We start from the raw sequence: 22,064 nt of genomic DNA, 5'->3' as shown, positions 1-22,064 counted from the left end.
AATTCAGCGTCAATGACGTTTAATCATCCCGTCTCCTAAAATACAATATCAGCATTTTTCACTCTTCATCCTTAATTTACACATTTATTACAAGAGTATTTTGACCCCTCGACACTCTGGGGAGAACAGTTGATGTGTTTCCCTTCTCGCCATCGTCGGATATTGTGCTTTTCAAACGAATAATAGCCCTTGATACAATTTAGGAGCTTGCAGCTAATCTCTTTGTCTTTGGACTGTGCTCAGACTAATTTGAGTGTGTCACATTTAATTGTGAGCAGCATTTAATGGGCTTGATTAAAGCGCCGCTGATCACTTGTTCCTGAACAAACTACATCCTAAATACTTTATGGGGTCTTAAATGCCGTGTAGTTGGCCAAGAGATATGGGTGGTGATGAAAAGGGAGTTTTTAGTGCGTAAAAAAAGGAGCGAAAACAAGAGATGTGGGTTAGAGGTGATTTACGCACTGGTGCTGTGTTTTTCAACAGGCCACTTTTAAGTATTGCAAAGGTATATATATGAACGTGTGGGGTTTAGCAGCATCACACTGCATGTTGCCTGACGCAAGATGCATTTTGCAGTGCAACATTTTGCTCTTTCTTCTCCTGGCTGGTTCAATGAAGGGTAGCACACAGTGTACAGCAGATCTCTCCGGGTTTCGGCGGTGAGGAGAGTTTAGTTGTACCATAATACTGACTGACAGCCCCACTGTCCCCGTGGTGTTGAAAATATCAACAATAAGCTTGCGTATGGTGCGTGAGGCAAAGAGAGGAATCCTGCTGCAGCTAGATCTGCTGGATCCGCCCGACTGTCACTGGGAGGCAGAGAAGCCTCTTTTCTGTACAGTTAACTCGTTCGCCAGCCTCGGCCAAAGCCTATCGAGGAGATGCCTTTCATATGCTCATCCAACTCCCAGCTTCATTTGATGTCGTTCCCCGTGCTGTTAGCAGGGGCTTACATCTCTTCAATATTAATGGCCGATGGTGGGAGGCACCATGGCACTTAATAGAAACATTAATTATTCAAAAGGCCCGTCTTTTGGTAGGCACATCTACTAATGTGCTAGTATGTATACAAATCAACTCATGATGGGGGCTTTGGTGCATACAATCAAAACCCAAATTTATTAATAAATTCAGCCCACCAGGGGGAAGTCTGCTTCTTAAAGAAAATGTAATCACAGGGAGACGAAGGGGGCGGGGGGGGGGGGGGCTGGGCTCGGCACAAACCAACGCTGACTTAACCGCCAATGAAGAGGAGGAGCATCGGCGAGTCTGTGAGTGAAGTCAGTGCTCATGTGAAGCGTCTGAATTAATGCAGAGTTGCCACCTAAACAGACCTGAGATCAGACAGTGGCTCCATCACCCGTCCCCCCCACCACCACTTTCATTCCTCCCTCCGTCTCACGGTTCAGTTCCTTCGCTCCGTCCTTTGTTCTCAGCCTTACCTCACTTTACCTCCCTCAAACCCTCCCTGCTCTCCCCGCTCGCCTTTACAATCTTCCCATTATCTGGCTGTCAGACGTAAAGGAAGCATTAACCCAGTAACACATCAGTCGCTGTGGTTTCGAAGCGTCGCAGGAATCATTTCTAATAAATGCACATGTGTGTATAGATTCCATCTTTCCCCTCCACCTCTAAATCAGTAGGAGTTTTTCTACATTTCCCCCGATGCCTTTTGACAGCTCCCCTGCAACCTGTTGCATCGATCCGTGGCTCATACACTGTATGTGGTTGTAAGGAGGTTTGGCAATAAGTTGTTTCCACTCGGGGGAACGTCTCTGCCTCAGAACACAAGGTCCTGCAGCAGCAGGTAAATTGGCTTCTCTTTGCCTTGGATACACAGTTATAATGATTTTTATTTTTGCCCTGATTGTTGACCACGTGCACGTCTGTAAATCCTGTTTCTACGATTCTCTGTAGATATTTGAAACAACAGATTTATTGGTATTGTAGCTGTGGAAATATCTTCACGTGACCAGGAGTTGAAATGAGCCTGGATTAGAGATGAATCTAAAAAACTCAAAGTAGTTTTCTCCGTGTTTTCATGTACGTATCGAATAAAAATGAGCGACATTTAAAGTTAATACAGATTCTCTCACTGCGATGTTGCAGTTTACGTCTTTTCTTGAATCCCCCTTCCTAAATCTCCTTGTTTTTTGCCTCTTGAATGTTTGTACGGTGAAATATCTTTAGTCTGACACTTTACAAACATGAATGAGCCTGGCTGTGCCGGTGCTGGCCTTGGCCTTGTGATTAATACCGTTTCATGTGCCGTAAAATGACAAACTGAAAGTATAATGGAGCTGATGGGTGAGAGATGGTGATATACAGAGGCACACAGGGAGGACAGAGGAGTAGGGGTAAGAGCGATGGACGGAGAGGGATAGAGAGGCAGGTTTTCTGGCTTATCTGCGTACAGTACGGCAAATCAATTAACCAAGTTGATAACTTCTCTTTTTAATTGGCTGGAGTAAGATGTGAGCATGCCGCGGAGGAGTGGAGGGGTCTGGTTGGTTAGCCACAATGCACTGGTGCGTTACCGAGCCTAATTAAATAGTATGTCCTCCTGGCCCGACTCCCCCGTGACAGCGAATCCACCGGGGGGGGGGGGGGACAAGCAAAGGCCGGAATAAGCAAAGCGCCCACTTATGGCAAAACAAATAAGCACTTCCAGGTCACGACCCCGGTGTTGACGAGGTGAAGGGGGGGGGGTAGTACATCCAGCTGCTGGGTTGTGTTGTTGCACGAAGGAGACACTGCACACACACCTGCTTGTCGTCTTTATGAATCGCAAGATGTTAAAACGATCTTAGTTGCTACAGTAGGTACAATCATGTACTTATTCATGATGGGGTTTTTTCCTCTGTTATTAGATTCTTTTTTATATGTTTTATCTTTTTAAACATTTATTGGTGCCAACGTTACTTTCAAAATGCTGGAATAACCTTGTGAGAAGACAAAGGGCATTAAAATCTATGAGCAGGCATCTGTGCGCACTGCACCCAGCCACAAAGAGAAGGCAGATGTCAAAGAGACAGGCCTTTAAAACTGAATGTCTCTGTGCCCTGTGTGTGTGTGTGTGTGTGTGTGTGTGTGTGTGTGTGTGTGTGTGTGTGTGTGTGTGTGTGTGTGTGTGTGTGTGTATGTGTGTGTGTGTGTGTGTGTGTGTGTGCCCTTGAATAAACCCTGAGGGTGAAAGGAACTCACATGAATATGCTGCTGTGAGCACAACACACACACACACACACACACACACACACACACACACACACACACACACACACACACACACACACACACACACACACACACACACACACACACACACACAGGTACATCACACACTGAGGGCCACATACTCTCTTTCTTTCTCCTGAGCTAAAACAGCACTTGCTCTTTAAATTAGCAGAAAAGATACAAAGGATGAAACAGACAAAACAAAAAGAGAGAGAGCGAAGCCGAACATTGTACAGATCTGCATGCATTAGGTGAAGCTCGCTCCCCGGGGAGCAACTTCAAGGCTCCTGCTCATCGAGTCCAGAGGAAAACCAAACAGAGAAGAGCGGCAGAGCTTCTTCTCGTGAGATACCTCTCCATGCAAATCAGACATTTCATCGTCAAGAGTTAAGTGAGCAGTTGTGATTTAGTGAATACGAAGCAGGTCTAGTTAAAATTCTGAGGAAAGTTCCACGGACTAAACAGAACCATTTGTTTCCCGTATGAAGAACTGAGGACGAGCTGCAGCCTCGTGGCAGCAGAGTATCGATATTATTTATCGATTGGAAGCAGATCTGCGTGGGCAGGCAGGGCGGACAAACAAGGGCATTGTGGGTACTGACCTCGGTGATGCGTGGGTTGGTGCACTTGACGTTCTTGGTGGACAGGTTGAGCCAGCGGGTGGTGTACGGGTTGATGGGGGGGCAGTGGTGCCGCAAGGTGCACTTCCCCTCTCCGCTGCACCAGCCACACTGGAACTTCCTCTGCGCCTTCAGACACACGCCGCAGCTGTCCCGCTGGGCCGCGCACTTGTAGAGGTGCACTGTGGGGAAACAGGAAGTGGTGAGGATGCACAGTGAACGCACGCAACAACCTGAAAATCCCATTATTTGGAGGTTATTTTTTATCTTTTATGTCTGCTGTGAGTAAAATATCCCCACAGGCCTTTCCTTCTTTTACTTTCATTTTTATCTCCAATAACACATATTTTAAAACGCCTGTGATTAACATACAATATAGATAGAAGAGCCCACACGCTTGTTTGAACTCTGCTGAGAAAAGACAATACATGAGTGCAGAAAGAGTTCAGGGAAACAATGGAGCGTTGCATTCGTCCATCTTCATCCCTGCACATGTTGTGAGCAGCATCTTGCTCTTACCTTGGATATTCTCCGGGTTATCAATAATGAAGTTGCCGTTCCACACCACTGAGAAATCCACAGGTAGCTCACTGATTTTCATTCCCTCGTACAGATACTGGAGGCCGAGGACGCCGAGCGGGAGGAGAAAAGAGATGGAGAGATGGCGGTGAGGGTGGAAACGAGACCAGAGGAGAGGACAGGTTTAATGAGAGGTTCGGGGGGTTATAATCCCTGCGAGTCCGTGCAGATGCGGCAGTGTGTCCTTCCAACGTTACCCCAAACTTACATCATCTTATCATCAGAGAGCTGACAAAGTGGGAGAGCGCGAGAGACGGGAGCAGCAGGCAGAGGCTGGAGCTTCCCTTAAGAGATGCTGTCCTTAACTGCCTCCTGTGCCCTTAATTCCAGGCTGACTTTCATTGTTCGAGTGTGGGACTGTGTGTTTGTGTGATTGTGTGTTTGTGTGTGAGAGAGAGAGACAGAAAGAGGCAGAGAGCAAAATGTGTATATCTGTGATTCCACTGAGAATAAATGCGCTACAGTCGTGTCCAGAGAAATAACTGAAGATGCATCTACTGTCTTTATACATCTACTAATTCCAGAGATATCTAGAATCGTTGAATTTGGTGCATCAAATCAACGTCTTTATTTAATTTTATACTTTTTAAATCATCTGCTGTTCCATAATTCTTTCAGTCAAGAGCCACCAGACCTACCGAGCTGTTCTGGCACTGCACGCTGGAGCTGTTGAAGCGGAGGGCAGTGACCCTGTGGCTGACCCCCTGGATGTGGAGGACGCACTCGTAGCCTCGCTGGCCGGACTGCGGCTGTGGCAGATTCCTGGCCTTCAGGGTGATGGGCTTCACCTCCCCCGCTGGGATCAGAATCTCCCCCATGCGCACCAGCTGGGGACAGTCCTGACGGGGGAACAGGGGCAGAGAGCACGTGTCAGCGCCAACGAATCTGATAAATACATCCAGCGATTTTCTACAATTCTACAGGAGGGTCATGAAAAGGAAAACTGATAAATATGAAGTACAATAAGTGAGTTAGAATTTAAAAGTGACTCCTGTGACCTCAGAAAGAGAAAAATTATATTTAGCTATTTTCAGTGAATGGCACCAACTCACAATATACTGTACAGGGTAAGATCAAGACTGTAAAGTATTCTACACAGAAACCCAACAGTTCCCACAATGAGCAAGTACTTCTGACAGTGGAGAGAGAAAAAGACCTTCTTCAATAGGAGCAGAAACCTTGAAGACTCAGGGTGGGCGGCCATCTGCCACTTTAGGGTTGAAAAGAGAGAGGTCAACTCTCTCAGTGTTAGGATGTCAAAGAACATCTGTATCGAGAAAACTATTACAGCAGTATCACACTTAGGCTTTGGTTCGAGAGGCCTCTTACGTCCAATAATCATGAGCCTGAGTCCTAATGAAACATCCACTACTGGTGCCCATTGACAGGAGGAGACGTTATCAGAGCAGTGGAACAAGAAGGAACTGCACATTTAAAGTAATACACATTGTGGTCGCTCCTGTAGATTCTGTATTACTAAAGTAAATCAGAATAGAGGAGTAGAAAATACACACAGAAGTACTACAGAAGTACTACGTGTGCCAATAGCCAAGGACAAATGGAAACCTACACTCGGAGGCATATTTCAAGCCTTTTTGTATCCACCAGACATGATTGACTTGGTCAGAGCGATCTCGTGTCACCGTGAAGACAAACTGAGCTCAGAGATAACAGACTGTTAATTGCTACTGCAGAGAACAAGAGCTCTGAGTGAGAAATGCCAGATCGGAAATAGGAGAGCTTATAGATGTCTGTCTTTCTGAAGACGTGCCCCGAGGCTGACACAGAGCTGGAACACAGAGCTGGAACACAGAGCTGGAACACAGAGCTGGATGCAGGCAGGAGTAAATAGAGAGAGGGGATGTGAAGAAGAGAGAGAACGAGAGAGAGAGAGAGGGGGGGGAAGAGGGGTGAAAGAAAAGAGGAAAACATGGGACAGAAGGAGAGAAAGCTACTTGTTTGTGCATGTGTGTGTTCCACCGACCTCTGAGGCGTTGACCCGGCCCTCCTGGAAGGAACAGCTGGAGGGGTCGTGGGTGCACAAGTTGCGGTACTTGCACCAGTGGCAGCGGAAGGCGCTGTTCACACATGACAGGCACCTGCACGGACACACACACACATATGTCGAGTGAGAGTCGGGAAAAAGGGGGGGGGGGTTAGCCAGAGTGGGGGAAGTGCCACAGGAGGAAATGAGTTCAGCTCCCAAGTGGGCGCCTGCTGTTGTTGTGCCCTTGGAGTTGGCACAAAACCTAATCGCTCCTGGGCCAAGTTCTCCCTGTGTATATTTTGTTCGGACATATATTAAAACTGTGTCACGTGTGAATGGGAAGTTGGACATTAGCCTTCGGAACCAGAATCTGATGGAGAAGGAGAGCGAGGGAAAGTGGGAGCGTCGAGCGATGAGGACAAAAAAGACTTTGGCACAGCTTGATCCTGCAGTTACCATTAGTCCTGTATTGTTGGAGTTCCACTGTAATTATCTGCCAATAGTTGTGTGTGTGTGCGTTTTTTAATGCACAATAAATAAATTTGTTACTATTAATGTGAGTATTAATAACATAGTGCAAAAATACTAGTATTAGTAGCATTGTGACCTTATAATTGCATATACTGTTGTGTGGTTTAATTCACGGTAAAACAACATGTTAAATGTAATATGTTCTTCATAGGTTTTTTTAAATGGTTATTTCTGCATAAAAATGTAATTATATCCCTGACATATATCGTGGAGTAGAAGTATAAAGTTAAGTGCAGGACTTTACTTTCCATCACTGAACTCATCACATAGACGGAGGCATCATGAAACGCTGTTTACTACACTGTGTATTCATGAGCAGTTGTTCGGAGGGCGTATTGTCGTCTCTCTGGGCTCTGCCTCTCCCTTTCTCCCCCTGAATTAAGGTTGTGTTCTGCATATTTGCTTAAAGTGAAATACGCATCGGTGCAAACGCATGGGAGGGATCTCCGGCAAGCACGCTAATTCAGAGGAGTGGGGCTGATTCACCTTCAGGCAAATCGTGTGCAAAGGGAGAGAAAGAGTTAGCATAGGGTGGGGGGGGGGTGCAAGGGAGAGCGTGTACCCTCTTCGTGTGTGCACATCCTCTGTGTGTGTTTGTGTGCGTCGCTGCTGGTGCAAGTATGTTTGTTGTCGCCCATTAACTGAGCTGATGTGGGAGCCAGTAATTGCTTTTTGTGCACGTCTCACATGGGTTTTCAGACAGCAGACAGCAACATGAAGCTATAGGGCAGCGTGCGCTTCTGCTGTCATGTCTGTCTGTGTCTGAGGAGAAAAACACCGCCTGCTTTTATCCGGAGAAATTGACAACGTCTGTAACATTTTGTTCTAATGTCGAGGGGACAGTGAAAGGATAATATGACACGTGACGGTTCCTGCAGCCCTGCTGTAGCATCGCCGCTGTGAAACTCTCACTCTGCATTCAGTGATGCTCCCCAGTCAGCGAGGCCTTTGGATCTGGCACAAACAGAACCTGCCACAGTGGAGGGAAGCGAGCAAATAGCAAAGGCACCGCTGACACTGAGATCTCCAGTCCAGGGATTCAGGTCGACATCAGTCAATCAGGGACGGACGTGGCATGAAGACGAGCATGAAATCCCCACTGAAGACCTGTTAGGCAGAGAGTAATGTGTTCTGCGCCGCGGGATGTTCGAGGAGGAGAAGGCTTCATTAGCACGGCAGCACAGAAACCTCCTGTTACCGTGCTCGGGGAGCGGCCACAGATCGGATGACGTTGATCTGAACAGGGGGATATTTTTAGGGGAACGGGGCCGGCTTGGGTTGAGGACAAACAGTAACTAATTCCCGGAGCATTGATCCAGTGGGTTTGTGCAGCAGGACTGGGAGCATTGTTTTTGTTAATTAAAATAGAATGAACGGACCAAAGAGAGATACTCACAGTTGGTGGACGCTGCAGTTGTAGAACTTGACCTCGGTGCTGATAAGCATCTGACCGGTCTCTTTAGAATTCAGCCTCAGCTCAACGCCCGACCAATCTGAAAGAGAGGAGACGTATATTAAACACTCAGTGCATTATTACAGCGGATTCCCTTCATCTTTAAATCATTTAGCTGTGAGCAGCAACCATCGATTGAATCTTATGTTCATTAGTTGTCTCAGTAAACTCAGGATTGTTTTGAGTTGTTCATATTTGTGTAATTGATATGAAGATACATTGCACGGTATTGTTCTGTGTACACGACGTGCAGAGCAAATTAAAAGGAGCCGTGGCTGTGAAAATACGTGTGAATAAAATTAGCAATTTCCAGTCACACACACAGCAGAATCATTTCATCTGATCAAATTTAGTTTTCCTGCATTTCGCTGAGCAGAGATCTGGCTGTGCTTCTGTTCTCTGTGAAAACAGCCTCTTATCTCTCCCCCAGGAGGATACAGACTCCATAAATATGTGTGTGTGTGTGTGTGTGTGTGTGTGTGTGTGTGTGTGTGTGTGTGTGTGTGTGTGTGTGTGTGTGTGTTTGCCTGATATTTTGATGACATTCAGTGTGTAGGAGGCTTGAATGACCCTCCGTGACCCGTTCTCTCTGCAGCACCTGTTGGGAATCAGGCTCTGTTTCACACCAGTCGGTGTAGCGGGCTCATATCTGACTTCTACCATTTGTCTCACAGGAGCTGGCAAACAAAGTGGTAAAGAGTTCCTGTCCACGCAAAACCTCCTCGAGGATTTTACTTAGTGTCAGCTATTTTCTTTCATTTCCAGCTCAACGTCCTCGAGAGTTTTATCCTAACCTCTGCTCCTTCTGCTCCGGTGCTCTTGTTTTAATTTCTCCTCTCTTTTGTTATTTCCTTCTCTACTCCACCTTTAATCTCATTTCCTCTCCACTCCTCTCCTCAAGTCGCCGCCGCCGCTGCACGATCAATGACGACGCGCAACAGATAGGAAGGTTTGCAAGGGGACAGGAGATGGAGGAGGATTGTGGGGAGGTCAGGGGGAAGTGGCCTCGGGGGGGGGGAGTGCGGAGTAAAGATTGGAGGTATAAAGAGCTGGGAGAGGCAGGATGGAGGGAGGTGATCAGAAGGCGAGGAGGGAGAGGGAGATAGAGAGAGGATGGATGGGGGGGGGGGGGGGGGGGGGGGGGGGGGGGGGGGGGGCGGGGGGGGGCGGGATGGATGGAGGAAGGGCTTACAGGGGGGATTGGCTGACATTTACCTGGGGGAGAACATTCATATTAGTGCCTGATGCACCACCCCCCATGGGAGCTCTGGGCAAACAGGCCTGTCATTTACTCTCAGGTAGGAGGATTTACCAAACCCCCAAAACACACAGTCATTTCCACACATGGCACACCATATATTATTCAGGGTGTTTGTTTTGCTCGCCCCTGCAGCCGTCTTGGCTTGCAAACAACAGGTATTTATTGTCCAACCATAGGTGTCAGGATCCATAATGATATATATGTTTGCGGATAAATGAATCCTGGAGTCGTCGTTGTTTATTTATGGAAATATGAGGAGCAATTTTTGAAAGGTCATGAGATTTTCTATGAATACATTGGAGGTGATTAGCATTCGGCTTTATTTCTGGACCTTTACGTTGTTTTCGGGCAGTATGTGTATATGTGATATGTAAATACTGTAGATTTTATTGAGATGACATTTCGACCTCCGCTTAAAAACAATTATTTATTATGATTACGGATTAATTATTACCTGTTGTTTTCCTCGAGTATTCATCAGGTGGCACTTGAACAAACCACCTGCCTGCGCCTCGTCTTTGCAAATCTAACTAACCTGATTCCACCGTCACCTGCTCCGATACGAGGGCTGCAGCCAGCGGCCCTCAATCTGATCGTCCATCAGCACTAATGGGGCCTGGCCTTGTGTGTAGCACACTTCACTGCCAGACAGCTGATTCTGGATCAGTGGGGGCTTGTTGTTTAGATGGTGTTGAATCAATAAAGAAGTTTTAAAGTGATGCATGTGCAGTTAGCTCACAGAAGGAGGGACGGAGGGAAGCCTGAGAAGGTTGAGTTTGGAGTGAGGCTCTCTCCTAATCGGCTTGATCAGATCGATACAGTAAATGATGTGGGAGTGTGCACTGGATGGTACGTGTGTGTGTGTGTGTTTGTGTTATATACCTTGGTCGGTGGGGATGACGGGGACATCCTTGGCAGCAGGAGACACGCAGAGTATCTGGTTGCCGTTGACCTGGCCCTCCACCTCCGTCAGGTTGCCGAAGGAGCAGGTGATGCCCGCGGAAAGGTCCGGAACATCGCTCACCTTCACCAGCAGCTGGAGCGGAGGAACAAAACAATAGTTATTGATACGCAGCAGTTGACCCTACGTCTCATTTCAGGGTAAAACTAAAGACAAAAGATCTTATCGCACCAGCTTTCGCTCTTTGGCTGGTTATGAAACATGATGTGAAGGGAAAAACGAGAAAAACACAGTCGCTTGAATGCAGCGTGTAAAAAGCTGTGAATAGAGTGAGGAAAAGAACAAACTGCGGCTGGCACATGTCTCCGTCCAGTTTGCCAAGAAGCGTTGCTGTGTCTTAAAATTGTTATCAGCACCATAATAACACCGCGCTTGGATCTTAATCTTTCATTTGAGAGCAGAATATTTCTTTCCAGAGGAGGAGCGACAGCCGCCGTGGTTCGGTCACTGGTTAATATATGGTACTAAGCTACATAAAAGGAAATTGGAAAAAATGGCCACTTGGGAAATTCTATTTGAATAAAAAAAAAAAAATACAACAACAAAGAAAGCTGCCCTCACACATGATGTGCCGCACATATGCAGTACTACCACACACATGCAGACACACACAGAGGCGTTTGAAGTGATTCTCTGGAGAGCAGTGACACTGGGGCTGAACATTCAGCTGTTCTGCCTATAAATAAATGTATTCCGCGCGCAGGGTGTGTGATCTGGCTCTCCAGCCAAGTGAGGCAGCCTGGATAATTATCACCATGGCATTTCGAAGCCTTGTTCCATTAGCTGTTATTTTTGGGCCACAGCGTTTGAAGTTTCTCTTTGTTTTATCTGCCTCTCACTAAACACCGCGGGGCTACTGGGACAGGCGAGGCAGCTGAGCAGCTTAACTGTAGGCCTTTCAAGAGATGCTGACTGTCTCAGTAGCTGACTACACTGCCTCCCTCGTTAGCTGCTGTACTCCGGTGCCATTGAGAGGATGGATGGTGCGTGTGTGTGTTTTTTTAAATCCGCTGCCGACGACCTCTCGTCTTCCCCCTGTTTCCCTTCCAGCCTGTTTGTGTTGCTTCGCTCTGAGGTGTGTCAGAGAGATGCTTGATTGCAGCAATCACAGCAATCAGGGTCTTTTGTTCAATGGAGAATTCCCGAGTAACCCCTCACATTAATTAGCTCTCATCGTGGTTTTCAAGATGCACATATAGATAAACACACACAAACACACACACACAGACACACACACTAGCTGCTACCAAAAGCAAGCTTGTGTCTATGTGTTCAGCCTTTGCTCTTTTTGTTCTCCCTGATGATGATGATGGTGATGAGGATGATGATGATAATAGCAGTGATGGGTGCTTTGCTGCTTGGAAGCACTGACCAGTCTAATTGGTGGCAGAGTTTTAATAAAAGGTAATTTGATAATTTTTTTTCTCCTCCGTGTTTCTGTATCTGCCCACATGAAGAGGCTGCGTTGTCATGGAGATAGCCGTCTGCCCCGGTGGAATTTGTGAACTGAGTGAATTTGTGTTTTTTTTGTAGATGGTTTAGTGAGATGACCCCGCTGCTGGTGTCGCTGACATGGAAACAAACATAACCGCTAATAAGTTGTCTGATATGCAGCTGTTTGGAAAACAGACAATGGTGCGAGGTTGAGGGTGAAGTATCGTGTTGTGAGTCACTGCCAAGGCTTCAGGCATTTTCTATCATTCTAATTCTTTATGTTTAACCAGTTAGATTTAAATCTAAGTACGTCTTGACTGCAGTCAATGAATCCATTCAATTATCCTAGTCATGTCATCTCTTATCATAAATCCTAATCCGAATGATGTTCTACGTAAATATGTTAATAGACTGATTTGAAGTGCACATGTGTGATGATGCACAAAAAGATGTAGAGCTCGAATCAGTGGCTCAACGAAGAACAGCACTGAGTCTTTAGACCTAAACCTGGAGTCAGACGTTTGATTGAAGTGACGGTCTTCTTATGAAACCACATTCAAATTCACCAGATCTGGATTTTTATTTGGATCTGCACCAAATAAATAACCATCAAATCAAGAAAGATGTTGAAAATCGCCCAATCTCGAAATGTTAAAATCTGCTCACTGATCCGCACCAAGATTTAATGGCGTGTTCCCTGACCCATAATGCATCTTGTATAAGCCGCTGAGCATTTGGGTTGAAAACAGACATTTTATAAATCTGATATTTCGAAACCTAAAAGACTAAAATGCATTTTAACTATTGTGTTTTGGAAAATCGACCTTGGACAGACGAGTTCTCTCCCTCTTGCTCGTTCTGCCTGTTTTGGCTCAGTCTATGTGGAAACTGTACCCAGCTGCACTTGGACAACTTTAACACCTACACGCCCACCCACACAAACACGTCTTGGCACACATATTAACTGCTCTGTATCAAGCGAGCATATGCACACTGAAACGCCCACGCTGGGTTCTTATGAACCTTCCCATCTAATGTTTATGCATCAACCCCAATCAAGACTCTGCAAACTGCAAAGTGAGATCGTTTCAAATGTTCTGCCGCTGTACGTGGGAAGGGAATATGCAGATGGGAGATAATTCTTCATTGTGATGTGTGCTGAGACTGCAGGTTGTTTGGCATTTTGTGTGTGAAGCAATGTGTGTGTGTGTGTGTGTGTGTGTGTGTGTAAACTTACAGGTACACTGGGTTCTGACACCGCGATGCTGTCCGGGTACACTGTGGCCTTCACACACTGGTTGAGAGAGGCGGCGAAACGATACGGCTCATCTGCACGCTCGCACCGGCTCCTCTGAGAGCAGCTGAGGGAGGGACAGAGACAGAGAGAGTGGTTAGTCAAATGTATTTTTCAACAGGAACACAACTAGAAACGAGAGGAAGCGCTGCCAAAGCCATTACAGCACCGAGAGAGAATAAAGAAGCCAAAGTTATAACAGGAAGCCACTATGTGATTGGACGAATAACAGGATGCGCTGCCAAAGTTATAATAACAAACAATAACGGCAATAGTTGGAATTCACTAAATCAATGGTTCATTTAAACAAAGCTCTAATGTACCTGGAGGATCTTTAAGCAAAAGTGTTGTTATCATCTTGATCTAGAGCACTCGATGGTGATTGGACCAAAATATCCACATGACACATGCAGATATAAAGTAATGCAGCTGCAGCCGTGAAAGTGGGTCGTTAGTATCATATCTCTGGTCTTGGTTTCAAAATCATTACACAACAGTGACAGATATCAAAAGCGGCGTTTCACTAAGTGCTGTGATGAAAAGGCTACGTGAAACATAAAGTTGAGAGTAGGAAAACAAATTGTCAGTTTTGTGACATAAATTCAAAACCTTTCGAGCAACAGAAGGAACGAGGAGGAAATGATGAGGATTAAAAATGTCAAAAGCACAAATGGTAAACAATAGAAGATTAAAGAATGTTGTCGTGAGGAGAAAACAACACTGAGTCTCATTTACATGACGTTAATAGCTCACTTTTGTCTAATCCAAAGCAGATTTGACGAGGCAGACACAAGAACTACGTTTAAGATACATAACCACTACAGTTTTAGTCTTAACACATCTGGACCGGCCGCTAACATCCGTTCCAATCACACCAGATGTTTATGTCTTCTTTGCTCTGCTTTGCTTTCACTTTCTGTGTCGTCTGTATTCATGCTGTAGATTTGTTTTGTGTTGATCAAGGCTATAAATGTGACACGCTGCAGACTCTTGGTGAAGTTATGTTGTTGTTACCGGGGCGTTTTCCGTCCTGGTTTGGGAAACAGATGGCGTATTGAACACGTAATGTGAAGCGGTTTTGCTGCTTTTTCTGTCCGATTGCTTCAAAACATCAATTACAAAATAGCTGCTTACGCCGGTAAAAAATTTGCATTTCCTGACACTCGCGCCATCAATAACAGCTGGTTCCTACAGGACTCGCAGCGCTAAAAGTTTCATAAAGCTGGGAGTGATCGCGGCCTGCAGGAGGCTGTGTATTCCCAGTAAACCACAGTAAACCACTGTGGTGGCAACAGCAGTGGAGCCGCAGCCCCCAGTGGGTAATACGACCATGTTAACTTTAACCATGAAGCCACATGAAGCACTGAGCACCACACACCCCAAATTAAATCCTTCAATCAGCGTGTAACTTTGCAGACGTAACTAGTGCAAATTATACACTGCTCACTCATAAGGGAACCTAATGGTCAGACAGTGTATCAAGTGCCACGCAACACCCCCACAATCCACCACATCCCTCATTAAAACTCAGCCACCGCCTCCTTATTAAAAGTGTGTGCGCCCGCCACCCCATTACACCACAGGCCCTCTGTCCTTATCCAACCCAGCAGTCTAAGTGCCTGGCTAACTGGCCGTCTGGTCACAGCAGCTCTAATTGGACTGTGATGGGTCAGCCGCTGTCCAGGGTGCCGATGTGCCACTACAAGCCGTGTCCATTCTCTCCTGGCTGCTAACGGTGTGTGTGTGTGTGTGTGTGTGTGTGTGTGTGTGTGTGTGTGTGTGTGTGTGTGTGTGTGTGTGTGTTGGTGTGTGTAGTTGTAGTAGTAGTGTTTGTTAGGGCCCATATCATGCCTCTTATCCACATACTCTCACACACACTGACTCGAAGCTACATCTTCATCCACAGCCTCTGTGTGTAATTATGTTGTCAGAAGTTCAAGCCATATCCAGCAGACTCACACGAGGAGGCACAAGCACGCTAAGGTTCACACACACACACACACACACACGCGCATACGCACACACAGACACGCACACATACAAACGCTGGTATGCACAGTTCTCCCGCGGGGATTTCAGAGAGCAGGAAAGTGTGGAATTAGTGTGAGTCTCCCACAGGGAGAGAGGAGGTGGCGGCCACTGCAGATTACCTGGTTTCCTCACTTTGTATTTCTACACTTTAAATGAAAAAATTATTAGTTTTACTCCCTGATGTGAATTCTGTTGCCTTTTCCTTTTTTACGCCTTTGACTCCATCACTTCTGCACGTTTGCCACGTTTCTCTCTCTCTTTCTCCTCCGTCTCTCCCTTTTGTCTCACTCCGTTCTCTCAAGTCGAAATTAGTGCAGCTATCATCTGCAAGGTGTTACTGCAGCACAGATTGAACACTTCCTTTTTTTAACATTCACATTTGGCAGCAGACAATTATATTTAATGTGCTTTCAGGTGTGGGCTACGGCACAATGTTTTATGCATGTCTCTGAGCTGTGTGGGTACAGATGCAAAAAACCCGGGCGGTCATTACCTGACAAAAAGCCCTGCATTGATTTTCCTCACTAGGATTTCTTTTTTTTTTTGATAAAATTAATTTCGGTGTTGGGGAAAGTAAGATGAACGCACGGCAACGGGGTGAGGCAGCGGGGGTGGGAGGAGTGCAGTGGCTGCTGTTGCCATGGTTTCAGGAGATGGCCATTATCTCTGTGTAGTTAGAAGCTGACCCCTTGCCTCTCTCATTAGCTGAAGTGCATGCCACTGAGTGTTGACTAGAATCCTGCCTTCCCCTGTACAACCCCCCCCCCCCCCCCCCATCCTCCTGTCTGGCCTTGGCCTGTCACTCAGTCGCCTTCACATGCTTAATACGCCATCATTGAAATTCCTCAGATGTGAGAGTTAGAGGGCTCACGCAGAGAAATGAGGTGTTAAAGGAAACGATACGCAGATTGAATTTCTTTTGTTGCAAAAAAAAAAAGAAAAAAAGAAATACACACGCGTACATGCCCGCGTGCCTGTGCACAGATTGACAGTACAAATGCATTCAGCTCTTTCCTGTAATAAGCAGCTCACAGCTATTCTCCCTCCAGCGGCTGCTGCAGGCAGTCGGGGTGTTCTGCTCTCTAAGCCCTGTCCATGGTGCTGAAATAGCTGCGTGCACTTCCATCATTACTCCTCTCTGTCATGTACGACTCCACTGCAGGGCACGGAGGCAGTTGTAAGTGGCAGTCACATTTCACGCCGTCATAAAAAGGTGAGCGGGTAAACAAACGTACAGAGAAGCTAAAGGAGAGCACGTTGTTTTCTCCCGTGGCAGCTTGCGTGGGCTACACTGTTGGAGTCGGAGCTCTGAGGTTGAATCGAACACCCACTGTGTATGTAATCTCGTACAGTATCCTACATATAATGTGCAGAGTAATTTGCAGCAGGAGACACACTTTGTACCGAGCGGGGGATGAAGTTAGCAGAGGCCAGACCTCTGGGTCTGTTCCACCAATGCCTGTTCCTTATTCTATTGCCCTAGACAGGCAATTACACTGTTGTCTCTGCTGTGCCAAGCTTTGACAGACACCCAGACATATGAATACACACATTCATTCACACATACACACTGAGACACACAGACACATGCTCCCCCGTGGACATGGACCTTAGCCACAGACGAAAAATATGTGCACTCACTGTGCACTCACTGTGACACATATACTCACAGTAACATACAATCCTTTACACCTAATCCTTCGCACATTTACACATCCCGGCCCTGACAGCAGAGCAGGCGACAGGCGACGATTTCTGCTCTTCTATCCCTCCTCCTGTTCCCTTATCACATCTTAGGACTTCAGTGAACGTGTGATGGCCTGTCTGATTGCAGCTCTAGCTCAGGGTGGAGTGTTTAAAAACAGAGGGGAAGATATTTTAAAATCACCGTCCTTCCCTCACTGGAGCCCGGGCCACAAAGCGTCAGTAGAGCAGCGATGCTTTGGTGGCACGGTGGGAGAGTTGTGAAAAGGAGTGGAGAGGAAAGATGGAGGTTGAGGCAGGATGAACTCGATGTAAACTGAATATTTGATGGTGCATAACAAAGCTTTACTCGTTGCATGTGGTAACCAATTATGTTAGAGAATCACTGGCATGATTTGATTTGGTTGAATGGAATCTTGTCTAGGGACTTTCTACAGAAACACATGTTAATGTAAACATGTATGAAGACTGACTGCACTGGGAGATTGGCTCCCCGGCATGAGAAGAGGAATGATTTGGTGAGCAGGGATGTGCAGGGCTATACAACGTTGGGCTGCCCACACACACACACACACACACACACACACACACACAAACACACGCTGCCTCCTCCCTTCAGTGTTTTATCCACACACTGAGTGATTCAGGGCATTTGTTTCTGGCTCCTGCATCAGTAAAAGTGAGAATATGCAGACCACAGGAGATGCAGAGGAAAGTGAAGGAGGAATAAAAAAAGAAAGAGACAAACAGAGATGGTAAACTTCAACAGGCCGAGTTGCTGTGCGCGCTCAGGGTGAGGTTTGAAACCCAAAGTTCATGCAGGGGGGGGGGGATCAATTCCACTTCGGCAAATCTCAGTCTGTCACCCGGGGCAACTGATAATGTCGCTGCAGGACGGTACAGCCGCAAACGGAACAGTACAACATGTGCATAGGCAGTTTCACACAAACCTAGTGTGTCTGTGTCTGTAAAGGTTAGTGTAAGGGAACGTGAGGGGAACTAAAGTGAGCAAAAAAAGATTTACAGAGAGACAATTGCTCAGTTCTATCCACCGAGATGTAGCTTCACTCGTGTGGGCTGAGCAGAGAGAGAAAAAGCAAAACAAGTCCAGGGATGGAAGAGTTTCAAAAAGAAAAATGCACGAGAAAGACACAGACGGCGCTTTCAGCATCATTAACTACATTATATGTAGCCTCCTCACTCTGCACACACTGGTGCAGTATTTCAGCCGTCATGTTACCAACCTGTACCAGCCCCATGTCCGAGGAATCTATGGAAATATTGATAGACCTGCATGTTCCTGATCGATATCTCATTAGGCACAATTGGGAAGATGGATGTAGCTTCCCTCTGACTGCTAACTGTGGCCGGGGCTGATGAGTCGGCCATTAGACACACAGTCTGACACCCACAATAGGCTGAAGCAGCCATTTTCACTGCTAGTCTAATTGTTGTTGCCACTGGTACATTAGAGGAGGTTTTATGGTCGGCGGTCGACGTCTGCGGTGCAGTGATGAATGTGCCGCGCAGAACAAACTAAATACTACTAGGCTAAATACACAAGTTGAGGTCATGGAAATGAGAAAGTGTCTGGTTTGACTTTTTGGAGACATGCAGGAGGAGGAAGAGTTGATTTTAACAAAACATGCAACAACATCTAATTATCATTTCCCATCTTTCCCTGTTCCAAAACCTGAGTGTGCCTAAAATCCCGAGCTCCAACCGGGACCGCGAACAAACCGTCAGACAGGATTTAAATGAGGCCAGTTTGTAAGGAGTGGACAGTGGAGCCGTGTGGGTTGTTACTGAACCAGATCGGAGCAGTCCAGCCACATGGAGACTGACAGTACAATACAACACGGTATCAAAGTGTAGTTGTGATGTGTTATTCTGCTCAGAGCAGCGCTGAACTGCTGATTCACTCTCTGCTGGGGCCGACTACACCAACAGCCCAAAGCTGTCATCCACACAACAAACTGGGGCTGAATTTCTTCTGCACACGTTGCATAACTAACACCTATCACCGGCTTATAATAAACAGTGATGCCAGGAGAAAGTCGCGACACCGGTCAACTGATTTGTCCAATCGCAACTCTTGGACCAAAGTCAGACTCGTGGGTAATCCTGTCCCATCTCGACATAGAGCGCTCGTCCTCTCCTGGAATGTGGGAGCGAGCCGAGAGGTTGGAGGGAGAACAGAGTGATGTGAGACGTTTTGAGATGGGAAAGCCTCTTTTGGGCATGATTAGAGAGCTAATCTAACAACGACAAGGAGAGAGAGAGAGAGACGGAGAGAGAAGAGAGGGAAAGCTTCAGGAGAGCTCCATGTTTTTGGATTGTGGTCAGACGAAGGCTGAACTACCCATTCACACGACTGTGACTGAAGAGCGCTCGAGACGATGAGCTCCCTTTGAGCCGCAATCAAAATGCTGCTTGGTTTTTGTGGGCCCATGAGTGTGCGGCATCAAACACGCTCTCCCTCTCTCCCCCCCCCCTCCCCTCTCATTCTTCATGCATTCAGAGGATGCCTAGCAGCTGCTGGTAATTAAAGGACTTTAGTGTCTCACAACACATTGAATCAGAGGAGGAAGAAAGAGAGCAGAAAGACGGGGGGGGGACAGAGATGCCACTCCTGACCAGCTCACCTCCTCACTCCCTGTCTCACGTTCCCTCCTTCCCCTCATCATCGCAAAACCACGCTAATGCACCTCTGTGTTGCTAATTAGCCGCCTCAGAACGCTGCACTCCAACGAGCATCCGCACACAAACGTAAAGAAACAGCGAAAAGGGGGACACAACGTTTGAAGGATAAGAAAAGAGGATGGATATTGTAGATGGCAGCTGTATAAGAAGGGAGGGAGGGTGATCAAAGTGAGGGCTGTTTATGTGTGGCAAGCCAAGCATCTCTGGAGTGTGGAGGAGCTGATTCCAGAGGGGAGAGTGTCTAAATGGGAGACGGCGCGGTAGTGAGCCGCGATGAGCTGAGAGGAGATGAGTGGCAAAGCTTAGACGCTAGCTTTGCTGGGAGGGGAGAGGGGGAGGTACACACAAACATGGGAGAGGGGGGGAAAGATAATTTCACAAAATCAACAATGGCTTAGGGATGGATGATGGAGAGAATTGGAGAAATGGAGAGGAGAAGGAAGCAGGAGTGATCACAGCTGCATGTGGATGGCACCAGGGCTGGCAAGAAATTTAATTTTGGGTGTGTGGGATGAGCGGAGCTCTTCACCAGAAGAGTGCAGCTGCTTTTTTTTTTTCCTGCAGAATTCGACACATCTTTCTACTCTTGGCTATAATTGTGCAGTAGTCATGACTAAACCCGTGTTCAAGACTCATCCAGCTCCAAAATCCTGAAGCAATTACACTAAGTAAATAAATCATCTATCTTGTGAGCAGATTGAGAAAACTTGACAAGATCACATCATTATCCCAGCACCTCTTGATACATCATCAGATTTCATCACTGCTGCTCACAGGCTAATTTTTTTAAGAATGCGTTTGTGGTTGATGGTGTTTTTATATCAGCCACATGCAACATACACAACTTGAACCAGGGATGTTACAGTTATCTACACTGCATTAGAGGAGAGTCATGTAATCATGATTGGCAGAAGAAGAAGCTTGATGTGACGGTGCCTTTAATGCATCTTTTGTTTTATATATTCCAACTGTTCCATCTCAGCCAAATTTAAAAACTATTTTCTTGCAATGTTTCTGGTATTTTGTCATTTCCCCTCTGTTTATTGTCCATATCCCTAAAATAACACAAAGACGTCTGCATGAGTCACAGCTAGAAGAGCTCAGGATCCGTCCAGCATCTTCTTTTCCTCTCAGCCGGAGCTGACAAGGTTCTCGCCACACTCACTGCAGGGTCATGACAGAAAAAGGGCGATTAGGACTAGGCACAGGTGGTACGAGGGTCCGCAGTGTTGGGAGAACAGATGGCTGATCTGACATGAATCAGGGTGCTGACCTTCTCTCCCCACAGTACAGTACAGTGGTCCACACACGTGTTTGCGCATGTACGCAAAAGAATCAAAGCCACGTGCACTGTTTCCTCCTCACAGCTGCTTTAGGACCACACTCCACCTTTGGGCATCAGGTCCTTCTCGCATGCTATGCAATCGAATCGCTGTCAACCAGAATTATTCCGTTCCCGACCACACCTGCACAAACGCACGTGATTAAGAGTCCAGCACGGAGGCTAATGTTGTGGTAAATGATCTCAGTGTGAAGGCACGCAAACTGTAACCAACACAGGGCTTCAGCCGGCCCCTCCCGCACCTCCCGCAGTCAAATGCTGAATTACCTTGTCGCTAGGCAATTATTTGTCCTGTCCCAGCTTTGGAGTGATGTAAATTACTTTAAGTGCACTTTGCAGGGGCCGCCGTCACGATAATGATGATTGTGGCGCGGCTCTGATACACATAAATATTCAACTATACCTTTAAATAGAGGGTCTCTGCATTCAGGAGGGCCATAAGTGGGGAATACAAGACGTAGCAGCCAAGAAAGAAAAAGCTGTGAGTGATGAGGGAATGTGTTTGCTTAGGAAACAAAGAGGTGGAGACGGAGCAGAATGCCTCCTCGCTTTTTTAGTATTGTGTCCTATTCATCTTGTGTCCCCAGAATACCCTCACCCTCATATCATGAAACTACCATCACTTCAGTTCCAATCACAGATGAGCACTGTAGTGAGTGACTCATACTAAGAATATCACAAATACACAAGCTTTTTCAGGCACTTTTATATTTTCTGAAATCCCGACTGGCCTGTTCTTGAAGACAGTCCTGCTGCAGTAACTTCTCAGCTCCAGCAGGTGTCACTCATGGCCTCTATGCTCGGTCTCCCGGCCTCGGTTATGGTTTTGTCTTTGGTCGTCTTTGGTCTGCTCTTGTCTGTCTTTTCACGTTCAACTTAGTCACACACACACACTGAATGGTCTCATTTCCTGTTAAGATCAACTCA

The 22,064-nt window shown here is 46.6% G+C and overlaps 1 protein-coding gene across 2 annotated transcripts in view; it reads right to left on the bottom strand.

Moving 5' to 3' along the window:
- Positions 1-22,064, bottom strand: part of plxna2 (plexin A2) — a 163,972-nt gene that overhangs the window by 50,271 nt on the left and 91,637 nt on the right. For both annotated transcript variants that reach the window (XM_034589888.1, XM_034589887.1), the window contains exons 6-12: positions 13,301-13,424; positions 10,551-10,704; positions 8,351-8,447; positions 6,421-6,535; positions 5,075-5,275; positions 4,377-4,473; positions 3,840-4,039 (exon numbers count right to left, since the gene is read on the bottom strand). In XM_034589888.1, coding sequence (XP_034445779.1) covers positions 3,840-4,039; positions 4,377-4,473; positions 5,075-5,275; positions 6,421-6,535; positions 8,351-8,447; positions 10,551-10,704; positions 13,301-13,424 — 988 coding nt within the window. The remainder of the gene's footprint in view (positions 1-3,839; positions 4,040-4,376; positions 4,474-5,074; positions 5,276-6,420; positions 6,536-8,350; positions 8,448-10,550; positions 10,705-13,300; positions 13,425-22,064) is intronic.

Source organism: Hippoglossus hippoglossus, chromosome 7, assembly GCF_009819705.1.
Source record: "Hippoglossus hippoglossus isolate fHipHip1 chromosome 7, fHipHip1.pri, whole genome shotgun sequence".
Lineage (NCBI taxonomy): Eukaryota > Metazoa > Chordata > Actinopteri > Pleuronectiformes > Pleuronectidae > Hippoglossus > Hippoglossus hippoglossus.
Note: the sequence above shows the minus strand (reverse complement) of the source record. Positions and strands in the feature narration are given on the sequence as shown.